Here is a 20,265-nt window from a genome sequence, read left to right on the forward strand (position 1 = left end):
CAGATATTTATTTATGTTTTCAATAATAGATATCTAGAAGAGCTTAAAAGGTTAAAATACCCGCCCCACTTCACGTGCCAGGAGCGTACACGTCTCCAAATCCCTGAGCAACGTAGCACCACAAGCACTCACCCATTTCCCCAAACTTCTCGAACCTTCTCCCACCTTCTGGTAACCCGGTCGACCACATCACCACTCACCACCCGAGCCCATGCGGAGCTGGCGGGGTCCACGTACCTCTGAGCTGACGTGGCTTCCCGGCAGCCACCGTGCCCCTCTTTGTTACGACCAAACCGCACTGCACCCTTCTCTATAAATTATACTCTCCCTTCCATCAAATGGAGAGCAAAAGTGAGAAGAAGTGACGAGAACTTTGCTTCATATCTAACATGGCCGCTTCAGCTACACTGAGTTCTTCCTACGTGGGATCGACGGCGCCGCGCGTCGTCCACAAGAGCCGCTCATCGGGTCTCCCTTCGCAACGTGGGGGCGTCCTGCGCGTCCGATGCCAAAGCGAGGTGGGTTTACTGTTTACGTGGTAGTCGATCGACGGTGGTGGTTTTACCAAGTAGATGAAGTCTTCGCCGGTTTTTGCACGAGAACTTATTTTTTGTTTTGGTAGCAGGGAAAGCAGCCACTGGGGAGATCGTCGCCGGGGACTCCGAGCCCTGCACCAAAGCCTGCAGCTAAGGTTGGACATTTTTATCGTCAATGATATGTACCTTAAGAAAATGGATTTATTAGGAATAGTTTCTTTTTCAACAACATAAGATCGAATTGAAAATACGAATAAACACATATTATAGATTGTGAAATGAAAAAAGACTCAAAAGGAAATCTATCAAGATGCAAAATGAGTTCTCACCACCAGTTCAACATAATTTCAGGTGAGCACCAAGTTCTCCGACGTGCTAGCGTTCAGCGGGCCGGCACCGGAGAGGATCAACGGGCGTCTGGCGATGCTCGGCTTCGTGTCGGCGATGGCGGTCGAGGTGGCGAGAGGGGATGATTTGTTTGTTCAGCTCATGAACGGCGGTTTACCGTGGTTCGTTGGCACCGCCGCCGTCTTCTCCGTTGCCTCCCTGATTCCTTTGTTCAAGGGCCAGAACGTGCAGTCTAAAACCGATGGCTTCATGAATGCCAACGCCGAACTGTGGAATGGAAGGTTTGCAATGATGGGGTTGGTTGCATTAGCTTTCACCGAGTACTTCAAGGGAGGGCCTCTTGTGTAAAGTTAGTGATCATGTACTCATCTTAACTTATGAGGACAAAAGGATGAGAGTTAGACTTCAAGCTTTAAGTTATAGCTTTCTGTAACTACGTTTTTTTGCTCTACTAATGAATATGGAAATTGATTGTTTCTGTTATGAATTGTCACCAGTTGGAATATGTTAGAATATGAAAATAGGGAAATTTAAAATACATCTTATTTGACTTTATAATTTTGTTCGCTTTTGATCAAACATTAGGAAGATTTTTATACATCAAAAGGAAAATGTAGGAGTTGAATAATATAACTTTCAGATAATAGGATTCGACTGACGAAAATTAAAAATATAGTGTGTTTTAATAATTTTCTCTAAAGAGTGGTCTTTGGCACAGAATGCAATAAATTGACTCTTGGTAAGATTAGAGCTAGACTTTACTTTTGGAGAGTAATTATTTCTTCGTTATCTAACAGTTTAGGGAAATATTTTTAAATAATACTCTATATTTTTATTGTTAACCGGTTAAAACGTTATCTTTGAAGATTTGTAATTTGATCTCTCTTTTCTCTAATAAAAAATTTTATATAACATCATTGTGTTACTTTAACTAACGGTCTTTAATTTTAATATATATTTTAATAACTCTAATGATTAAATATTTTTTAACCTTATCTTTTTAAACCATATCCCATCGTAACTCATTGACCAAATAAAAGAAATCGTAAAGCTAATTACTCTATAAAGTCTGTTGTTTAACCTTATGAGAAAACATATAATTAAGAAACTCCACCTCGATCCAACATTTTTTTCTAGCAATTTCATGAATCAAAAACTTCATATGTTCATAAAGATAGTTCGCAAACTTCCGGTCAACGTGAAATGGCAAAGGATCTCACCATCCATCATTAGTTTATTACATAGCATCCCAAGGAGACAGGAAAATATATAACAAAAGTTCTTAGTCCATAATATGATCTCTTTTTTTAGAATAATAACTAAACATCAAAATAATTATATTGTAGAATATAAATATTATTTATTAATATTATATCTTATACTACATTCTAATCTAATTATTAATTTATCCTTAATTTGACTTCAAATTCTTTTAAATATCTTATTGTAAATTATCTCTTATTACTTTTCTCTTTCAAACATTTTATCATAATTTATTATTTCTCACTCTCTATAAAACATTTTATTAACATCTTACCATAATTTATCACACATCTTTTATCATATTTTTTATATTTTAAAATAAATAAATAAAATTCAATTTAAACAGCATATATATCAATAATTTAATATTTCATAAAAATAAACACATTTTAAAAAGTATTATTATTAATAATTTTTTGTAATATATATTATAAAATTATTACTAATATGGTATTGAATTTGTAAAATAATTTTTATATATGTAAAAATAACACCAAAAATATAATACAAATAAGAGAATTTTACAAATCATACCATACATTTTACCTACTTTGTTATTTACATTCCATCTTTGAGGATTTTATAATTCAATCCCTCACTTTTATCTATGATTCTCATATAATACCCTGGCGTTATTTTGATTAACTGGTATGTCCAAATTATTAAAATACTTTTATCTCTTTTTTCCTTCTAGTAATTTAGGTATTTCTATATTATTTTATATATTATAATGTAATATTAATATAGCTAAAATAAAATATATGAAAGTGTAAATATTTTAATATTATTACTAATATCATTTTGCAAAGATTTATTAAAAAACATATGTTCTATGTAAAATAAAATTGTATTATTTTCGACCAACATTGTATTTCAAATTTATGTCTCTAGCATTGCATTGCATAATTATTTCTCTATATTATATACATTGCATATGTAATACCATAGCCTATAATTGCACAATAAATGCTAAACTATTATATACATAAAATATATTAATCTTTTTACTATCTATTTCATCAATATACTTTAAATTAAATCGGAGGTATTTTAGTAATATTTTATTTTTTATCTTTATTTTATATCATATTAAATATAATTATTACATCTTTATTTCATAATACAAATAAACATAGGAATAATTATTCCTAAAAAAATCTTTTATTTCGATAATAATAATTTCTTTTTGTTATTTCTAATTCATCTCTATTTTTAAGGTGAACAGGCCCTTAGTGCTAACAAGGCATGTTAGGGATAGAACGGTCTTATGCAGAGGATTTGTTCTGTTTCTTTGGTGTATCTGCATACTTCCAGCAAAATTGTTCGGAGACACTGAAGGTTCTGGAACCTGCTACGTCTTCTTCACGGACTGCATCAGATATTTCTTTCAGGTCATCTTCAGTGAGCTTCACTTTTAAAGAGCCAATGTTGTCATCCAGGTTCTTGATCTTGGTTGTTCCTGAAATATTGGAAATAGGAAGAAAGTGAAGAATAGGCTATATATTTAAAGCACCAGATGAATAGTTCTTAGTCTGCCGTCCTTTTTAATCATTATGAGATTCAGGCTCTCCCATAACCTACTGCATTTTTTTCTTATTAGGATGATAATTGATGATGCCGGCAATGTTATTATTGCAAATTTACAGCCAAGCTTACCTGGGATAGGAGCAACATCATCCCCTTGATGAAGAACCCAAGCTAAAGCTAGTTGAGCAGGGGTAAGATGATGCTTCGTGGCTAGACTTTCGAGTCGCAAATATAGAGGTTTGTTCTTTTGTAAGTTTCCTCCGGTAAACCTTGGATGTGAACTCTGATAAATTCATAAGCTTAACCATGAGTAAGAAAATTTTGATTAATCAATTATATGAGCATATCAATCAGAAGAGATCTCAAAATTTTCTCAAACTTTAAGAAATTTAAACTTTATTACCAGGTACATATCAGGTGGCAGTTCTTCTACGATTCCTTTCCCACCGAAAAAACCACGGCCAAGAGGGCTGTATGGAACTATCCCAATGCCCAATTCTCTGTATTCCAGATGATACCATAAGCACAAGTAGGATATACTTTGGACAGAGATGCATAGAATATCAACTACCTTCTTCTCCAAAATTTCACAAACAACATACCTGCACAACGGTACAATCTCGGACTCGATGTCCCTTGTCCAAAGAGACCACTCCATCTGCAATGCGGAGATCGGATGAACGGCATGCGCACGCCTAATGGTGTCAGGGCTCGCCTCGGACAACCCAATGTACTTAATTTTCCCCTCTTCCACCAACTTCTTGAGCTCTCCCATCTACAAAATACCCAAATTCAATCACCAACCATCCTAGCAACAATGGACTTAGCCAAACTATCTACACTGATTAGAGTACTACTCACCGTTTCCTCTATTGGCACAGTCTTATCAATTCTATGCTGGTAGTAAAGATCAATGTAATCGAGTCCGAGTCGCTCCAGACTCGCCACACAGCAAGCGCGCACATACTCCGGCTTACCACTAATCTCGTTCCTTCCGGAATTAAATTCCACAACTCCAAACTTTGTAGCCAATTGGATCTTCTCCCTGGGTAGCTGCTTCAATGCCTAAAGATACATACACCAGACATATATCGTGAACTGTAAATTTCCATTCATTCCTCTAAGATGATGAGAGACGAGAGAGAGGAAGTGAAAAACCTTGCCGACTAAGATTTCATTAGTGTAAGGTCCGTATATATCCGAGGTGTCGAAGAAGGTGATACCTTCTCGGAAAGCGTGCTTGATGATGGCGATGCCGGCTTCGTCGGTGAGGGGAGAATTGTATTCTCCGGTGAGGCCCAAGCACCCAAATCCCAACTTGGACACCTCCAGGTTACAAAATTCCAAATAAGAAAAAAGTGTTAATTAAGAAAAAATTATGATCTTTGATAGATTTGAAGAAGAAATATACCTCCAATCCCTGCGATCCCAGTTTCACTCTAGGAACCATTTGGGCCAGTACCGTTTGCTCCATTGATTCGATTCACGGAGTTGTTGTTCATATTGTTTGGACAAGGACATATTTATAGAGATGATCCTATGAAGGAAGCATTCTTGGTGAGCGCATGGCTTTGCTATGCGAGGGAGAGGAAGTATCAGCCGTGACGAGCTCATGTGTTTGCTAAGCAAGACTATGAGAGAGGATGTAATTGACCCGTTTGGGAATTCCAGGAGGATCGAGTTGAAAGTTAAATAAACGAAAAGTAGTCGCTGCCTACGAGAGAACTGATGTTACGTGAAACTCTAGAAATAGTAAGATACAAATTGAAAAAAAATATTTAAGAAACACTCTAGAAGATAAAGATATATTACATACTATTAATAATAATATATATATAATAAAATATAAAAAAGAGGATCGTAAATATAAAAAAATTTACATAAAAAAATTTTAAATAAGTAAAAAATTATAAATCTAAACTCGAATTGAAACTAATTGCTAAAACCTATAGTAGTTAATAAGAAGCATATAGATCACCAACTAATTTCTACGACTTAATCTGTACCAATCTTATTCATTAGACCCCGTGACTCACTATTTCTATGATAGATTTTGAAATCTCAGTGACCCCCCAATGTTGATCGTTTGTGACACGATCCACCTTTTAGGGTTCTATTAAAACTATTTATATATCTTTTAAGAATAAGATAAATATCTTTTAGAAATAAAAATCAAATCTAAGTCAAATGAGATCTTATGTAACTCTAAAAGTTGAAAATGATCTCATTGTATTCACGATGACTTAAAGTATGAACAACTAAATATAAATGTGACGCCTATAGGGTGCGAATAGCCAAAACAAACACTCTATATGTGCGAACGTAGAGTGAACAACCACCTGGTGCGTTTGAACGACCCCAAAATATGTTCAAATGTGTTGAACGGTAGATTAGACGGTTGAATGCAAAGTAGTTGTTCGTAAAATTTGATATTCAACCATCATGACACCGTTTAAACACCTAAATAACGATTCTAAAATTTTTGATTTCCATCAAAACCCTGATTGATACACTATTATCAATCTCCTGAGTTTATTTCAATCTGGTTGAGTAGGTCATGCTTAACTTAAGCTTCGTATTTCCAATATTTCAAGAACAATCAAGATCAAGAACCTAGATAACAACACTGGCCCTTTCACGAAAGATGACCTAAAAGAAATATCCGATACAATCGGTGAAGAAGAGGTAGCAAGTTCCAGAACCTAGAGTATCTTTCGAATCGAATAACTGGAAGTATGCAAATACACCAAAGAAACAGAACAATTACTCTGCATAAGATCATTTGATCCCTTCTTTGCCTTGTTATCCTTTAGCATCCTATTGTTTTTCTGTCTTTGAACAGTTTTGTAAGTAATAATGGATTCTTAGACCTTTGCCAGTTCACCTTGGCCGGAATTTTCGGACTATCCTTATATATATATTTGTATATATGAAGTTTTTGGTTCATGAAATTGCTAGAATGGCATCATCCAGGATGACTACAGAGACAAATTTTCATTCAGACTTGTAGCTCTTGGTGATCAAATGTTGGAGATGGAATCTCTAACATTTGACTATAAAGCTTAAATTATTAAATAATGAAGAAATAATCTATTTATTTATTTTGAGGGCCTGATTACTCTCCCGAAGAATAAATTCTACCTGAAATCTTGGTAATGTTAGAGCCACTTTATTTCACTCTAATGCCCAAGACCACTCTTTGTGTCCCATTTTAAACAAAAAAAGTTTATTAAAAACACACTACGTTTGTCTTACATATTTTATTATGTGGATATTTATCTTCGATTGATAAAATAAAAGGAGAACAGTCTCTCAAGATCAAAGAAGGAGTATTTTAAAAATTTTATATTTAAAATAATGTAATACTTTTAATTCTGTTAGTTGCTCAAAATTTTTGGTCAAAATTAATTCTGGATATTTTTAAGAAATAAAAAGAAATTGTAAGGCTAAAAATTATTCATAAAAAATATAGGCAAAATATATGGTTTTTCTTAATAATTTCCCTATTTCATATTCTGACATCTGCCAACTCCTGACAATTAAATAACAAAATAAATCAACTTCAATATACATAAGTCGAGCAAAAAATGGTTGCATGAGAAGCTATAGCTAGCATTCTAACTCTCATCCTTTCATCTTGAGTACATGATCACTTGCTTCACACAAGAGGCCCTCCCTTGAAGTACTCAGTGAAAGCTAATGCAACCAACCCCATCATTGGAAGACTAGGAGAGAGGATGTAATTGACCCGTTTGGAAATTCCACGAGGATCGAGTTGAAAGTTAAAAAACGAAAAGTAGTCGCCGGGAGCGTACACGTCTCCAAATCCCTGAGCAACATAGCACCGCAAGCACTCACCCATTTCCCCAAATTAAAATCATAATCTACTAAGATTTTAATTAAATCAAATAACTAAATAAGATAATTAGACTCAATCTATTAAGCCTATTCTCCCTTTGATGTGATCTGATCTAATCCGGTTCGTATCAATCCACCACGCTTTCGACCACCTTGTCCTCAAAGTGTCTATGGTAGTTCACAAACCTTATGTGGTTGATTTGTCAAGTGTGCATCCTTTTTGGTTTGTCCATGCTCTTCCGACTATTGGACATTTATGTCGTCCTCTGAATCACGTTTGATCATCTTCTCCATGAGCATAATGGCAATAGGCTGTTTGGCGCATTTATGGCCCGATATGAAGCGCTCGTCGCAATAGAAGCATAGGCCCTTAGAATGCCGATCTTCAATGTCCGCTGGTAGGAGGCGTCGTCCTCTCAACCTCGGCTGGTCCTTAGGATCTGGCCTGGTTCGAGGTGGGGCTGGCCTGCTTGGATTTGGCCGAGTCTGTCCTAAATATGGCACACCCGAGGCTGGCGGTCTCAAATATGAGTAAACAAGTCTTCATGTCATAATATCATCATAACTCTCTCTCTCACATATAACACATGATGCATGTCGATCATGACCATGCTATGATATCAAATGTAACCATATATGATATATATTAACTACTCGATAATTAGGTAATCAGATGATAATCAAATCATATGCATTTTTCAACATCTCAGTCATCAATGTCATCATCATACTAGACCACTATGCACAGTTAACACTCGGTACCCGGTCTCAACATCATGCCCAAAGACTAAGAGCATACTCTATTATCCGCAAGGAGTATCTCAATTATAACTATACCCTGCCATCCGCTAAGGGTACCAACATCCATCCGACCCGGGCACAATTCTAGCTGATAGAAATCCCGTGACGATAACTCGCCATATATGCTATATCAAACGGCATGTGTCCGAATGTCTAGAGTCAGGGCACCCTTCGGATCTTTTTTCACAGATTATATATATATATTTTCCAATAATAGATATCTAGAAAAGCTTAAAAGGTTAAAATACCCGCCCCACTTCACGTGCCCCAAAAACGTACACGTCTCCACTACAATAAGCAAACTAGCACCACAAGTGCTCGCTCAACCATTTCTCCATCCGCCTTCCGGCAACCCGGCCGTCCACGTCACCACGCAGCACCCAAGCCCATGCGAAGCTAACGGGGTCCACGTACCACCGAGCTGACGTGGGTTCACGGAGGCCACCACGCACCTCTTTGTTACGACCAACCGCGACCACCTATATAAATTCCAACCCTCAGCTCCATCAAATGGAAAGCAAACTGAGAAGAAGTGAGGAAGTAGAAGAAGTGAGAAGAACTCTGCTTCATATCGAAGATGGCCGCTTCAGCTACACTGAGCTCGTACGTGGGATCGACTGCGCCACGCGTCGCCCAGAAGAACCGTTCATCGGGTCTCCCTTTGCAACGTGGGCTTGTCCTGCGCGTCCGATGCCAAAACGAGGTGGGTTCACAGTTTACGTGGTAGTCGGGCGTGGAGTTTGCTGAGTAGATGAAGTTTTCGCCGGCATTTTGCCTGAGTACTTATTCCTTGTTTTTGGTAGCAGGAAAAGCAGCCACTGGAGAAATCGGCGCCAGCAACTCCGAGCCCTGCACCAAAGCCTGCGGCTAAGGTTAGACATTTTGATTCTCCATTTGTTCTCTAATCAATCGTTTCAAAAGTTCAGGTTAATTATGTACCTACTCCATTTGCATCATGTCTATTTGGGGTTGTTCTGGAATTGGATATTTTTCAAAATTTTAACCAAAAAAAAAAGGATTCAAGAAGAAATCTCTCAAGATGCAAAATATTTCCTCACCACCAGTTCAACATAATGTCAGGTGAGCACCAAGTTCTCCGACGTGCTAGCATTCAGCGGGCCGGCGCCGGAGAGGATCAACGGGCGTCTGGCGATGCTCGGATTCGTATCGGCGATGGCGGTCGAGGTGGCGAGAGGCGATGATTTGCTTGCTCAGCTCATGAACGGCGGCATACCGTGGTTCGTCGGCACCGCCGCTGTCTTCTCCATCGCCTCCTTGATTCCTTTGTTCAAGGGCCAGAACGTGCAGTCTAAAACGGAAGGCTTAATGAATGCCAATGCCGAGTTGTGGAATGGAAGGTTTGCAATGATGGGGTTGGTTGCATTAGCTTTCACTGAGTACTTCAAGGGAGGGCCTCTTGTGTGAAACAAGTGATCATGTACACAAGATGAAAGGATGAGAGTTAGAATGCTAGCTATAGCTTCTCATGCAACCATTTTTTGCTCGACTTATGTATATGGAAGTTGATTTATTTTGTTATTTAATTGTCAGGAGTTGGCAGATGTCAGAATATGAAATAGGGAAATTATTAAGAAAAACCATATATTTTGCCTATATTTTTTATGAATAATTTTTAGCCTTACAATTTCTTTTTATTTCTTAAAAATTTCCAGAATTAATTTTGACCAAAAATTTTGAGCAACTAACAGAATTAAAAGTATTACATTATTTTAAATATAAATTTTTTAAAATACTCCTCCTTTGATCTTGAGAGACTGTTCTCCTTTTATTTTATCAATCGAAGATAAATATCCACATAATAAAATATGTAAGACAAACGTAGTGTGTTTTTAATAAATTTTTTTTGTTTAAAATGGGGCACAAAGAGTGGTCTTGGGCATTAGAGTGAAATAAAGTGGCTCTAACATTACCAAGATTTCAGGTAGAATTTACTCTTCGGGAGAGTAATCAGGCCCTCAAAATAAATAAATAGATTATTTCTTCATTATTTAATAATTTAAGCTTTATAGTCAAATGTTAGAGATTCCATCTCCAACATTTGATCACCAAGAGCTACAAGTCTGAATGAAAATTTGTCTCTGTAGTCATCCTGGATGATGCCATTCTAGCAATTTCATGAACCAAAAACTTCATATATACAAATATATATATAAGGATAGTCCGAAAATTCCGGCCAAGGTGAACTGGCAAAGGTCTAAGAATCCATTATTACTTACAAAACTGTTCAAAGACAGAAAAACAATAGGATGCTAAAGGATAACAAGGCAAAGAAGGGATCAAATGATCTTATGCAGAGTAATTGTTCTGTTTCTTTGGTGTATTTGCATACTTCCAGTTATTCGATTCGAAAGATACTCTAGGTTCTGGAACTTGCTACCTCTTCTTCACCGATTGTATCGGATATTTCTTTTAGGTCATCTTTCGTGAAAGGGCCAGTGTTGTTATCTAGGTTCTTGATCTTGATTGTTCTTGAAATATTGGAAATACGAAGCTTAAGTTAAGCATGACCTACTCAACCAGATTGAAATAAACTCAGGAGATTGATAATAGTGTATCAATCAGGGTTTTGATGGAAATCAAAAATTTTAGAATCGTTATTTAGGTGTTTAAACGGTGTCATGATGGTTGAATATCAAATTTTACGAACAACTACTTTGCATTCAACCGTCTAATCTACCGTTCAACACATTTGAACATATTTTGGGGTCGTTCAAACGCACCGGTGGTTGTTCACTCTACGTTCGCACATATAGAGTGTTTGTTTTGGCTATTCGCACCCTATAGGCGTCACATTTATATTTAGTTGTTCATACTTTAAGTCATCGTGAATACAATGAGATCATTTTCAACTTTTAGAGTTACATAAGATCTCATTTGACTTAGATTTGATTTTTATTTCTAAAAGATATTTATCTTATTCTTAAAAGATATATAAATAGTTTTAATAGAACCCTAAAAGGTGGATCGTGTCACAAACGATCAACATTGGGGGGTCACTGAGATTTCAAAATCTATCATAGAAATAGTGAGTCACGGGGTCTAATGAATAAGATTGGTACAGATTAAGTCGTAGAAATTAGTTGGTGATCTATATGCTTCTTATTAACTACTATAGGTTTTAGCAATTAGTTTCAATTCGAGTTTAGATTTATAATTTTTTACTTATTTAAAATTTTTTTATGTAAATTTTTTTATATTTACGATCCTCTTTTTTATATTTTATTATATATATATTATTATTAATAGTATGTAATATATCTTTATCTTCTAGAGTGTTTCTTAAATATTTTTTTTCAATTTGTATCTTACTATTTCTAGAGTTTCACGTAACATCAGTTCTCTCGTAGGCAGCGACTACTTTTCGTTTATTTAACTTTCAACTCGATCCTCCTGGAATTCCCAAACGGGTCAATTACATCCTCTCTCATAGTCTTGCTTAGCAAACACATGAGCTCGTCACGGCTGATACTTCCTCTCCCTCGCATAGCAAAGCCATGCGCTCACCAAGAATGCTTCCTTCATAGGATCATCTCTATAAATATGTCCTTGTCCAAACAATATGAACAACAACTCCGTGAATCGAATCAATGGAGCAAACGGTACTGGCCCAAATGGTTCCTAGAGTGAAACTGGGATCGCAGGGATTGGAGGTATATTTCTTCTTCAAATCTATCAAAGATCATAATTTTTCTTAATTAACACTTTTTTCTTATTTGGAATTTTGTAACCTGGAGGTGTCCAAGTTGGGATTTGGGTGCTTGGGCCTCACCGGAGAATACAATTCTCCCCTCACCGACGAAGCCGGCATCGCCATCATCAAGCACGCTTTCCGAGAAGGTATCACCTTCTTCGACACCTCGGATATATACGGACCTTACACTAATGAAATCTTAGTCGGCAAGGTTTTCACTTCCTCTCTCTCGTCTCTCATCATCTTAGAGGAATGAATGGAAATTTACAGTTCACGATATATGTCTGGTGTATGTATCTTTAGGCATTGAAGCAGCTACCCAGGGAGAAGATCCAATTGGCTACAAAGTTTGGAGTTGTGGAATTTAATTCCGGAAGGAACGAGATTAGTGGTAAGCCGGAGTATGTGCGCGCTTGCTGTGTGGCGAGTCTGGAGCGACTCGGACTCGATTACATTGATCTTTACTACCAGCATAGAATTGATAAGACTGTGCCAATAGAGGAAACGGTGAGTAGTACTCTAATCAGTGTAGATAGTTTGGCTAAGTCCATTGTTGCTAGGATGGTTGGTGATTGAATTTGGGTATTTTGTAGATGGGAGAGCTCAAGAAGTTGGTGGAAGAGGGGAAAATTAAGTACATTGGGTTGTCCGAGGCGAGCCCTGACACCATTAGGCGTGCGCATGCCGTTCATCCGATCTCCGCATTGCAGATGGAGTGGTCTCTTTGGACAAGGGACATCGAGTCCGAGATTGTACCGTTGTGCAGGTATGTTGTTTGTGAAATTTTGGAGAAGAAGGTAGTTGATATTCTATGCATCTCTGTCCAAAGTATATCCTACTTGTGCTTATGGTATCATCTGGAATACAGAGAATTGGGCATTGGGATAGTTCCATACAGCCCTCTTGGCCGTGGTTTTTTCGGTGGGAAAGGAATCGTAGAAGAACTGCCACCTGATATGTACCTGGTAATAAAGTTTAAATTTCTTAAAGTTTGAGAAAATTTTGAGATCTCTTCTGATTGATATGCTCATATAATTGATTAATCAAAATTTTCTTACTCATGGTTAAGCTTATGAATTTATCAGAGTTCACATCCAAGGTTTACCGGAGGAAACTTACAAAAGAACAAACCTCTATATTTGCGACTCGAAAGTCTAGCCACGAAGCATCATCTTACCCCTGCTCAACTAGCTTTAGCTTGGGTTCTTCATCAAGGGGATGATGTTGCTCCTATCCCAGGTAAGCTTGGCTGTAAATTTGCAATAATAACATTGCCGGCATCATCAATTATCATCCTAATAAGAAAAAAATGCAGTAGGTTATGGGAGAGCCTGAATCTCATAATGATTAAAAAGGACGGCAGACTAAGAACTATTCATCTGGTGCTTTAAATATATAGCCTATTCTTCACTTTCTTCCTATTTCCAATATTTCAGGAACAACCAAGATCAAGAACCTGGATGACAACATTGGCTCTTTAAAAGTGAAGCTCACTGAAGATGACCTGAAAGAAATATCTGATGCAGTCCGTGAAGAAGACGTAGCAGGTTCCAGAACCTTCAGTGTCTCCGAACAATTTTGCTGGAAGTATGCAGATACACCAAAGAAACAGAACAAATCCTCTGCATAAGACCGTTCTATCCCTAACATGCCTTGTTAGCACTAAGGGCCTGTTCACCTTAAAAATAGAGATGAATTAGAAATAACAAAAAGAAATTATTATTATCGAAATAAAAGATTTTTTTTAGGAATAATTATTCCTATGTTTATTTGTATTATGAAATAAAGATGTAATAATTATATTTAATATGATATAAAATAAAGATAAAAAATAAAATATTACTAAAATACCTCCGATTTAATTTAAAGTATATTGATGAAATAGATAGTAAAAAGATTAATATATTTTATGTATATAATAGTTTAGCATTTATTGTGCAATTATAGGCTATGGTATTACATATGCAATGTATATAATATAGAGAAATAATTATGCAATGCAATGCTAGAGACATAAATTTGAAATACAATGTTGGTCGAAAATAATACAATTTTATTTTACATAGAACATATGTTTTTTAATAAATCTTTGCAAAATGATATTAGTAATAATATTAAAATATTTACACTTTCATATATTTTATTTTAGCTATATTAATATTACATTATAATATATAAAATAATATAGAAATACCTAAATTACTAGAAGGAAAAAAAGAGATAAAAGTATTTTAATAATTTGGACATACCAGTTAATCAAAATAACGCCAGGGTATTATATGAGAATCATAGATAAAAGTGAGGGATTGAATTATAAAATCCTCAAAGATGGAATGTAAATAACAAAGTAGGTAAAATGTATGGTATGATTTGTAAAATTCTCTTATTTGTATTATATTTTTGGTGTTATTTTTACATATATAAAAATTATTTTACAAATTCAATACCATATTAGTAATAATTTTATAATATATATTACAAAAAATTATTAATAATAATACTTTTTAAAATGTGTTTATTTTTATGAAATATTAAATTATTGATATATATGCTGTTTAAATTGAATTTTATTTATTTATTTTAAAATATAAAAAATATGATAAAAGATGTGTGATAAATTATGGTAAGATGTTAATAAAATGTTTTATAGAGAGTGAGAAATAATAAATTATGATAAAATGTTTGAAAGAGAAAAGTAATAAGAGATAATTTACAATAAGATATTTAAAAGAATTTGAAGTCAAATTAAGGATAAATTAATAATTAGATTAGAATGTAGTATAAGATATAATATTAATAAATAATATTTATATTCTACAATATAATTATTTTGATGTTTAGTTATTATTCTAAAAAAAGAGATCATATTATGGACTAAGAACTTTTGTTATATATTTTCCTGTCTCCTTGGGATGCTATGTAATAAACTAATGATGGATGGTGAGATCCTTTGCCATTTCACGTTGACCGGAAGTTTGCGAACTATCTTTATGAACATATGAAGTTTTTGATTCATGAAATTGCTAGAAAAAAAATGTTGGATCGAGGTGGAGTTTCTTAATTATATGTTTTCTCATAAGGTTAAACAACAGACTTTATAGAGTAATTAGCTTTACGATTTCTTTTATTTGGTCAATGAGTTACGATGGGATATGGTTTAAAAAGATAAGGTTAAAAAATATTTAATCATTAGAGTTATTAAAATATATATTAAAATTAAAGACCGTTAGTTAAAGTAACACAATGATGTTATATAAAATTTTTTATTAGAGAAAAGAGAGATCAAATTACAAATCTTCAAAGATAACGTTTTAACCGGTTAACAATAAAAATATAGAGTATTATTTAAATATTTCCCTAAACTGTTAGATAACGAAGAAATAATTACTCTCCAAAAGTAAAGTCTAGCTCTAATCTTACCAAGAGTCAATTTATTGCATTCTGTGCCAAAGACCACTCTTTAGAGAAAATTATTAAAACACACTATATTTTTAATTTTCGTCAGTCGAATCCTATTATCTGAAAGTTATATTATTCAACTCCTACATTTTCCTTTTGATGTATAAAAATCTTCCTAATGTTTGATCAAAAGCGAACAAAATTATAAAGTCAAATAAGATGTATTTTAAATTTCCCTATTTTCATATTCTAACATATTCCAACTGGTGACAATTCATAACAGAAACAATCAATTTCCATATTCATTAGTAGAGCAAAAAAACGTAGTTACAGAAAGCTATAACTTAAAGCTTGAAGTCTAACTCTCATCCTTTTGTCCTCATAAGTTAAGATGAGTACATGATCACTAACTTTACACAAGAGGCCCTCCCTTGAAGTACTCGGTGAAAGCTAATGCAACCAACCCCATCATTGCAAACCTTCCATTCCACAGTTCGGCGTTGGCATTCATGAAGCCATCGGTTTTAGACTGCACGTTCTGGCCCTTGAACAAAGGAATCAGGGAGGCAACGGAGAAGACGGCGGCGGTGCCAACGAACCACGGTAAACCGCCGTTCATGAGCTGAACAAACAAATCATCCCCTCTCGCCACCTCGACCGCCATCGCCGACACGAAGCCGAGCATCGCCAGACGCCCGTTGATCCTCTCCGGTGCCGGCCCGCTGAACGCTAGCACGTCGGAGAACTTGGTGCTCACCTGAAATTATGTTGAACTGGTGGTGAGAACTCATTTTGCATCTTGATAGATTTCCTTTTGAGTCTTTTTTCATTTCACAATCTATAATATGTGTTTATTCGTATTTTCAATTCGATCTTATGTTGTTGAAAAAGAAACTATTCCTAATAAATCCATTTTCTTAAGGTACATATCATTGACGATAAAAATGTCCAACCTTAGCTGCAGGCTTTGGTGCAGGGCTCGGAGTCCCCGGCGACGATCTCCCCAGTGGCTGCTTTCCCTGCTACCAAAACAAAAAATAAGTTCTCGTGCAAAAAACCGGCGAAGACTTCATCTACTTGGTAAAACCACCACCGTCGATCGACTACCACGTAAACAGTAAACCCACCTCGCTTTGGCATCGGACGCGCAGGACGCCCCCACGTTGCGAAGGGAGACCCGATGAGCGGCTCTTGTGGACGACGCGCGGCGCCGTCGATCCCACGTAGGAAGAACTCAGTGTAGCTGAAGCGGCCATGTTAGATATGAAGCAAAGTTCTCGTCACTTCTTCTCACTTTTGCTCTCCATTTGATGGAAGGGAGAGTATAATTTATAGAGAAGGGTGCAGTGCGGTTTGGTCGTAACAAAGAGGGGCACGGTGGCTGCCGGGAAGCCACGTCAGCTCAGAGGTACGTGGACCCCGCTAGCTCCGCATGGGCTCGGGTGGTGAGTGGTGATGTGGTCGACCGGGTTACCAGAAGGTGGGAGAAGGTTCGAGAAGTTTGGGGAAATGGGTGAGTGCTTGTGGTGCTACGTTGCTCAGGGATTTGGAGACGTGTACGCTCCTGGCACGTGAAGTGGGGCGGGTATTTTAACCTTTTAAGCTCTTCTAGATATCTATTATTGAAAACATAAATAAATATCTGCGAAAATAGATTCCGAATGTTTTCCTATAATATTTTATTTTATTTTAAAATAATATCTAATGAAGAAATGAAAGAATTATAATATGGTTTATGTATTCGCTTTCAGCTTACGTGTATATTCTATTAATTCTAATACAATTCTAATAGTTGGATGAACACGATAAATATATTGGCTCGTAGAAATAATAATAATTACTTAAAATACAAACAAATATCATTATTTAACCAGCCGGAGATTTATTTGGTTTAATTTGATGTAAAAAAAAAAATTTGACTAATCCTGTGCAATGGAAACCATTTTTATTTCGCAAGCAAAATGACTCAAAAGAGTATGAACAGTGCGTTGACCTGTCAAATACTTAATGGAGGAGATTCGCACTATATAAAGAACGTTTATTATTTGGAGAACCAATTGAAGAAATGAAAATCACAAAGCCCAAAAAAAAAGGCATGAATAAATTAATCACTAATACGTGGACTGACTCACCATAGTCAATAATATACATGACATCCTTCCTAACGTTATTAGTGCAATTCTTGAATCAAGAGATTTTGCATCACAGTTAAAAACTCTAGAGAGCCTTTGTCTCCTTACCACGTCCACATAATATTGGCATTTAACTGCCAAATATATTTGATATGTACTCGATGATATATTTGATATATATATATATATATATATATATATATATATATGTATGTATGTATGTACTATACGCTAGTTTCTCTCTTTTAACTCTTTAATGTTCCACAGTTATATATATATATATATATATGTCTCCCTTTTAGTTTTTTCACTGATTTGCAGTCACATGTAAGTACTACTTATTTATGAACTATAGTTATATTTATGTAATACGTAGGTTTTTATTTTTAATTTTATAAGATACATTTAATGCAGCTAATATGTATAATATTATAAGGCTCTTTTTCTCTCGCATAGGCTTTTAATTGAGAATCGAACTAATAGAGAATAACGGCCACCGGGTTTATAGAAAAATTGGCACATACCTCTCTTATGATCAAGGAAATCATATTCCCGACTCTAATTTAAAATAATAATTATAAAAATATTATTTAATAATTTGATATATTAATTTGACTCGACGATAATTAACTAGATAGATAGTGTGAATGATATATAAGAAGAGAAAAGAATAATACAGCAGACAGTGCGTGACTCAAATGGTTCCGAGAGTGAAACTTGGATCACAGGGATTGGAGGTAGATTTCTTCTTCATATCTAACAAATATCATAAATTTTTCTTAATTAACGCTTAATCTTTTCGGATTTTGTAACCTGGAGATATCCAAGCCTCTCCAGTCACTGATGAAGCCGGCTTCGCCATCATCGAGCACGCTTAATTTCTGAGAGTGCATGATCTTCTTCTATACCTAAGATTATTGTGACCTCACGCTAATGAAACCTTAGTCGGCAAGCATAATTAACCTGTAAATTGTAAGAGTAATGAAAAATATTCACAAGTAATATTGGCAAAATAAAGGATGCTTTCAATAAATTTCCCTAATTCATATTCTGAATCTGCCAACTCGCGGCAATTCATAACAGAAAAAATCAACTTCCCATATACATAATTGCCTGACAAGCTACGGCTAGCATTCTAACTCTCATCCTTTTTGTCTTCAAAAGTTAAGATGAGTACATGATCACTAACTTTACACAAGAGGCCCTCCCTTTAAGTACTCGGTGAAAGCTAATGCGACCAACCCCATCATTGCAAACCTTCCATTCCACAACTCGGCGTTGGCATTCATAAAGCCATCGGTTTTAGACTGCACGTTCTGGCCCTTGAACAAAGGAATCAAGGAGGCAACAGAGAAGACTGCGGCGGTGCCGACGAACCACGGTAAACCGCCGTTCATGAGCTGAGCAAACAAGTCATCGCCTCTCGCCACCTCGACTGCCATCGCCGACACGAAGCCGAGCATCGCCAGACGCCCGTTGATCCTCTCCGGCGCCGGCCCGCTGAACGCTAGCACGTCGGAGAACTTGGTGCTCACCTGAAATTATGTTGAACTGGTGGTGAGAACTCATTTTGCATCTTGATAGATTTCCTTTTGAGTCTTTTTTCATTTCACAATCTATAATATGTGTTTATTCGTATTTTCAATTCGATCTTATGTTGTTGAAAAAGAAACTATTCCTAATAAATCCATTTTCTTAAGGTACATATCATTGACGATAAAAATGTCCAACCTTAGCTGCAGGCTTTGGTGCAGGGCTCGGAGTCCCCGGCGACGATCTCCCCAGTGGCTGCTTTCCCTGCTACCAAAACAAAAAATAAGTTCTCGTGCAAAAAACCGGCGAAGACTTCATCTACTTGGTAAAACCACCACCGTCGATCGACTACCACGTAAACAGTAAACCCACCTCGCTTTGGCATCGGACGCGCAGGACGCCCCCACGTTGCGAAGGGAGACCCGATGAGCGGCTCTTGTGGACGACGCGCGGCGCCGTCGATCCCACGTAGGAAGAACTCAGTGTAGCTGAAGCGGCCATGTTAAATATGAAGCAAAGTTCTCGTCACTTCTTCTCACTTTTGCTCTCCATTTGATGGAAGGGAGAGTATAATTTATAGAGAAGGGTGCAGTGCGGTTTGGTCGTAACAAAGAGGGGCACGGTGGCTGCCGGGAAGCCACGTCAGCTCAGAGGTACGTGGACCCCGCTAGCTCCGCATGGGCTCGGGTGGTGAGTGGTGATGTGGTCGACCGGGTTACCAGAAGGTGGGAGAAGGTTCGAGAAGTTTGGGGAAATGGGTGAGTGCTTGTGGTGCTACGTTGCCCAGGGATTTGGAGACGTGTACGCTTTTGGGGCACGTGAAGTGGGGCGGGTATTTTAACCTTTTTAGCTTTTCTAGATATCTATTATTGAAAAATATATATATATAATCTGTGAAAAAAATATCGGAATATTTTCCTACACTTGGAACATGGTTTATAAATAAATATCGTAATTTATTTTCTATTTGACACGGTCACCTATTTTCCTATTATCCTTTTCACGTTGCAGAGCTACCCGACCCCGAGAGTATTTAGTTAATTCAAAGTTAATTTTTAAAAAAAACTGACTAATTCTGCCTAGTCATGTTTTAATATCATTCAACCCAAAGTCTAGTCATGAGCTGTAAGGGGTGTCGATACTCTCTTGATATATT

General features: G+C 36.3%; 6 protein-coding genes across 6 annotated transcripts; 3 read left to right on the forward strand and 3 right to left on the reverse strand.

Moving 5' to 3' along the window:
- Window positions 1–316: 316 nt before the first annotated feature.
- LOC140797028 (early light-induced protein 2, chloroplastic-like) lies at window positions 317–1,367 on the forward strand. The gene is made up of 3 exons (XM_073150297.1): window positions 317–518; window positions 626–691; window positions 888–1,367. Exons 1-3 carry the CDS (start codon window positions 390–392, stop codon window positions 1,230–1,232), a joined length of 540 nt encoding a protein of 179 aa, XP_073006398.1. The 5' UTR covers window positions 317–389; the 3' UTR covers window positions 1,233–1,367.
- A 1,959-nt stretch (window positions 1,368–3,326) lies between these two features.
- On the reverse strand, window positions 3,327–5,334 carry LOC140796584 (probable aldo-keto reductase 1). The gene is made up of 7 exons (XM_073149644.1): window positions 5,086–5,334; window positions 4,833–5,000; window positions 4,536–4,739; window positions 4,277–4,449; window positions 4,078–4,174; window positions 3,804–3,957; window positions 3,327–3,606 (listed from the first exon to the last, which is right to left on the reverse strand). The coding sequence occupies exons 1-7, from the start codon at window positions 5,146–5,148 to the stop codon at window positions 3,413–3,415; spliced, it is 1,053 nt and encodes a 350-aa protein (XP_073005745.1). The 5' UTR covers window positions 5,149–5,334; the 3' UTR covers window positions 3,327–3,412.
- Window positions 5,335–8,861: 3,527 nt separating this feature from the next.
- Window positions 8,862–9,947, forward strand: LOC140796667 (early light-induced protein 1, chloroplastic-like). Its single transcript, XM_073149741.1, has 3 exons — window positions 8,862–9,036; window positions 9,140–9,205; window positions 9,414–9,947. The coding sequence occupies exons 1-3, from the start codon at window positions 8,911–8,913 to the stop codon at window positions 9,756–9,758; spliced, it is 537 nt and encodes a 178-aa protein (XP_073005842.1). The 5' UTR covers window positions 8,862–8,910; the 3' UTR covers window positions 9,759–9,947.
- Window positions 9,948–11,820: 1,873 nt separating this feature from the next.
- LOC140796588 (probable aldo-keto reductase 1) lies at window positions 11,821–13,796 on the forward strand. The gene is made up of 7 exons (XM_073149650.1): window positions 11,821–12,004; window positions 12,089–12,256; window positions 12,349–12,552; window positions 12,639–12,811; window positions 12,914–13,010; window positions 13,131–13,284; window positions 13,482–13,796. Exons 1-7 carry the CDS (start codon window positions 11,942–11,944, stop codon window positions 13,673–13,675), a joined length of 1,053 nt encoding a protein of 350 aa, XP_073005751.1. The 5' UTR covers window positions 11,821–11,941; the 3' UTR covers window positions 13,676–13,796.
- A 1,925-nt stretch (window positions 13,797–15,721) lies between these two features.
- Window positions 15,722–17,015, reverse strand: LOC140796958 (early light-induced protein 2, chloroplastic-like). Its single transcript, XM_073150181.1, has 3 exons — window positions 16,572–17,015; window positions 16,398–16,463; window positions 15,722–16,201 (listed from the first exon to the last, which is right to left on the reverse strand). Exons 1-3 carry the CDS (start codon window positions 16,698–16,700, stop codon window positions 15,857–15,859), a joined length of 540 nt encoding a protein of 179 aa, XP_073006282.1. The 5' UTR covers window positions 16,701–17,015; the 3' UTR covers window positions 15,722–15,856.
- Window positions 17,016–18,580: 1,565 nt separating this feature from the next.
- LOC140796955 (early light-induced protein 2, chloroplastic-like) lies at window positions 18,581–20,006 on the reverse strand. Its single transcript, XM_073150179.1, has 3 exons — window positions 19,482–20,006; window positions 19,308–19,373; window positions 18,581–19,111 (listed from the first exon to the last, which is right to left on the reverse strand). The coding sequence occupies exons 1-3, from the start codon at window positions 19,608–19,610 to the stop codon at window positions 18,767–18,769; spliced, it is 540 nt and encodes a 179-aa protein (XP_073006280.1). The 5' UTR covers window positions 19,611–20,006; the 3' UTR covers window positions 18,581–18,766.
- Window positions 20,007–20,265: the final 259 nt, after the last annotated feature.

Source organism: Typha latifolia, chromosome 10, assembly GCF_019914945.1.
Source record: "Typha latifolia isolate L0001 chromosome 10, TyphaL0001v2, whole genome shotgun sequence".
NCBI lineage: Eukaryota > Viridiplantae > Streptophyta > Magnoliopsida > Poales > Typhaceae > Typha > Typha latifolia.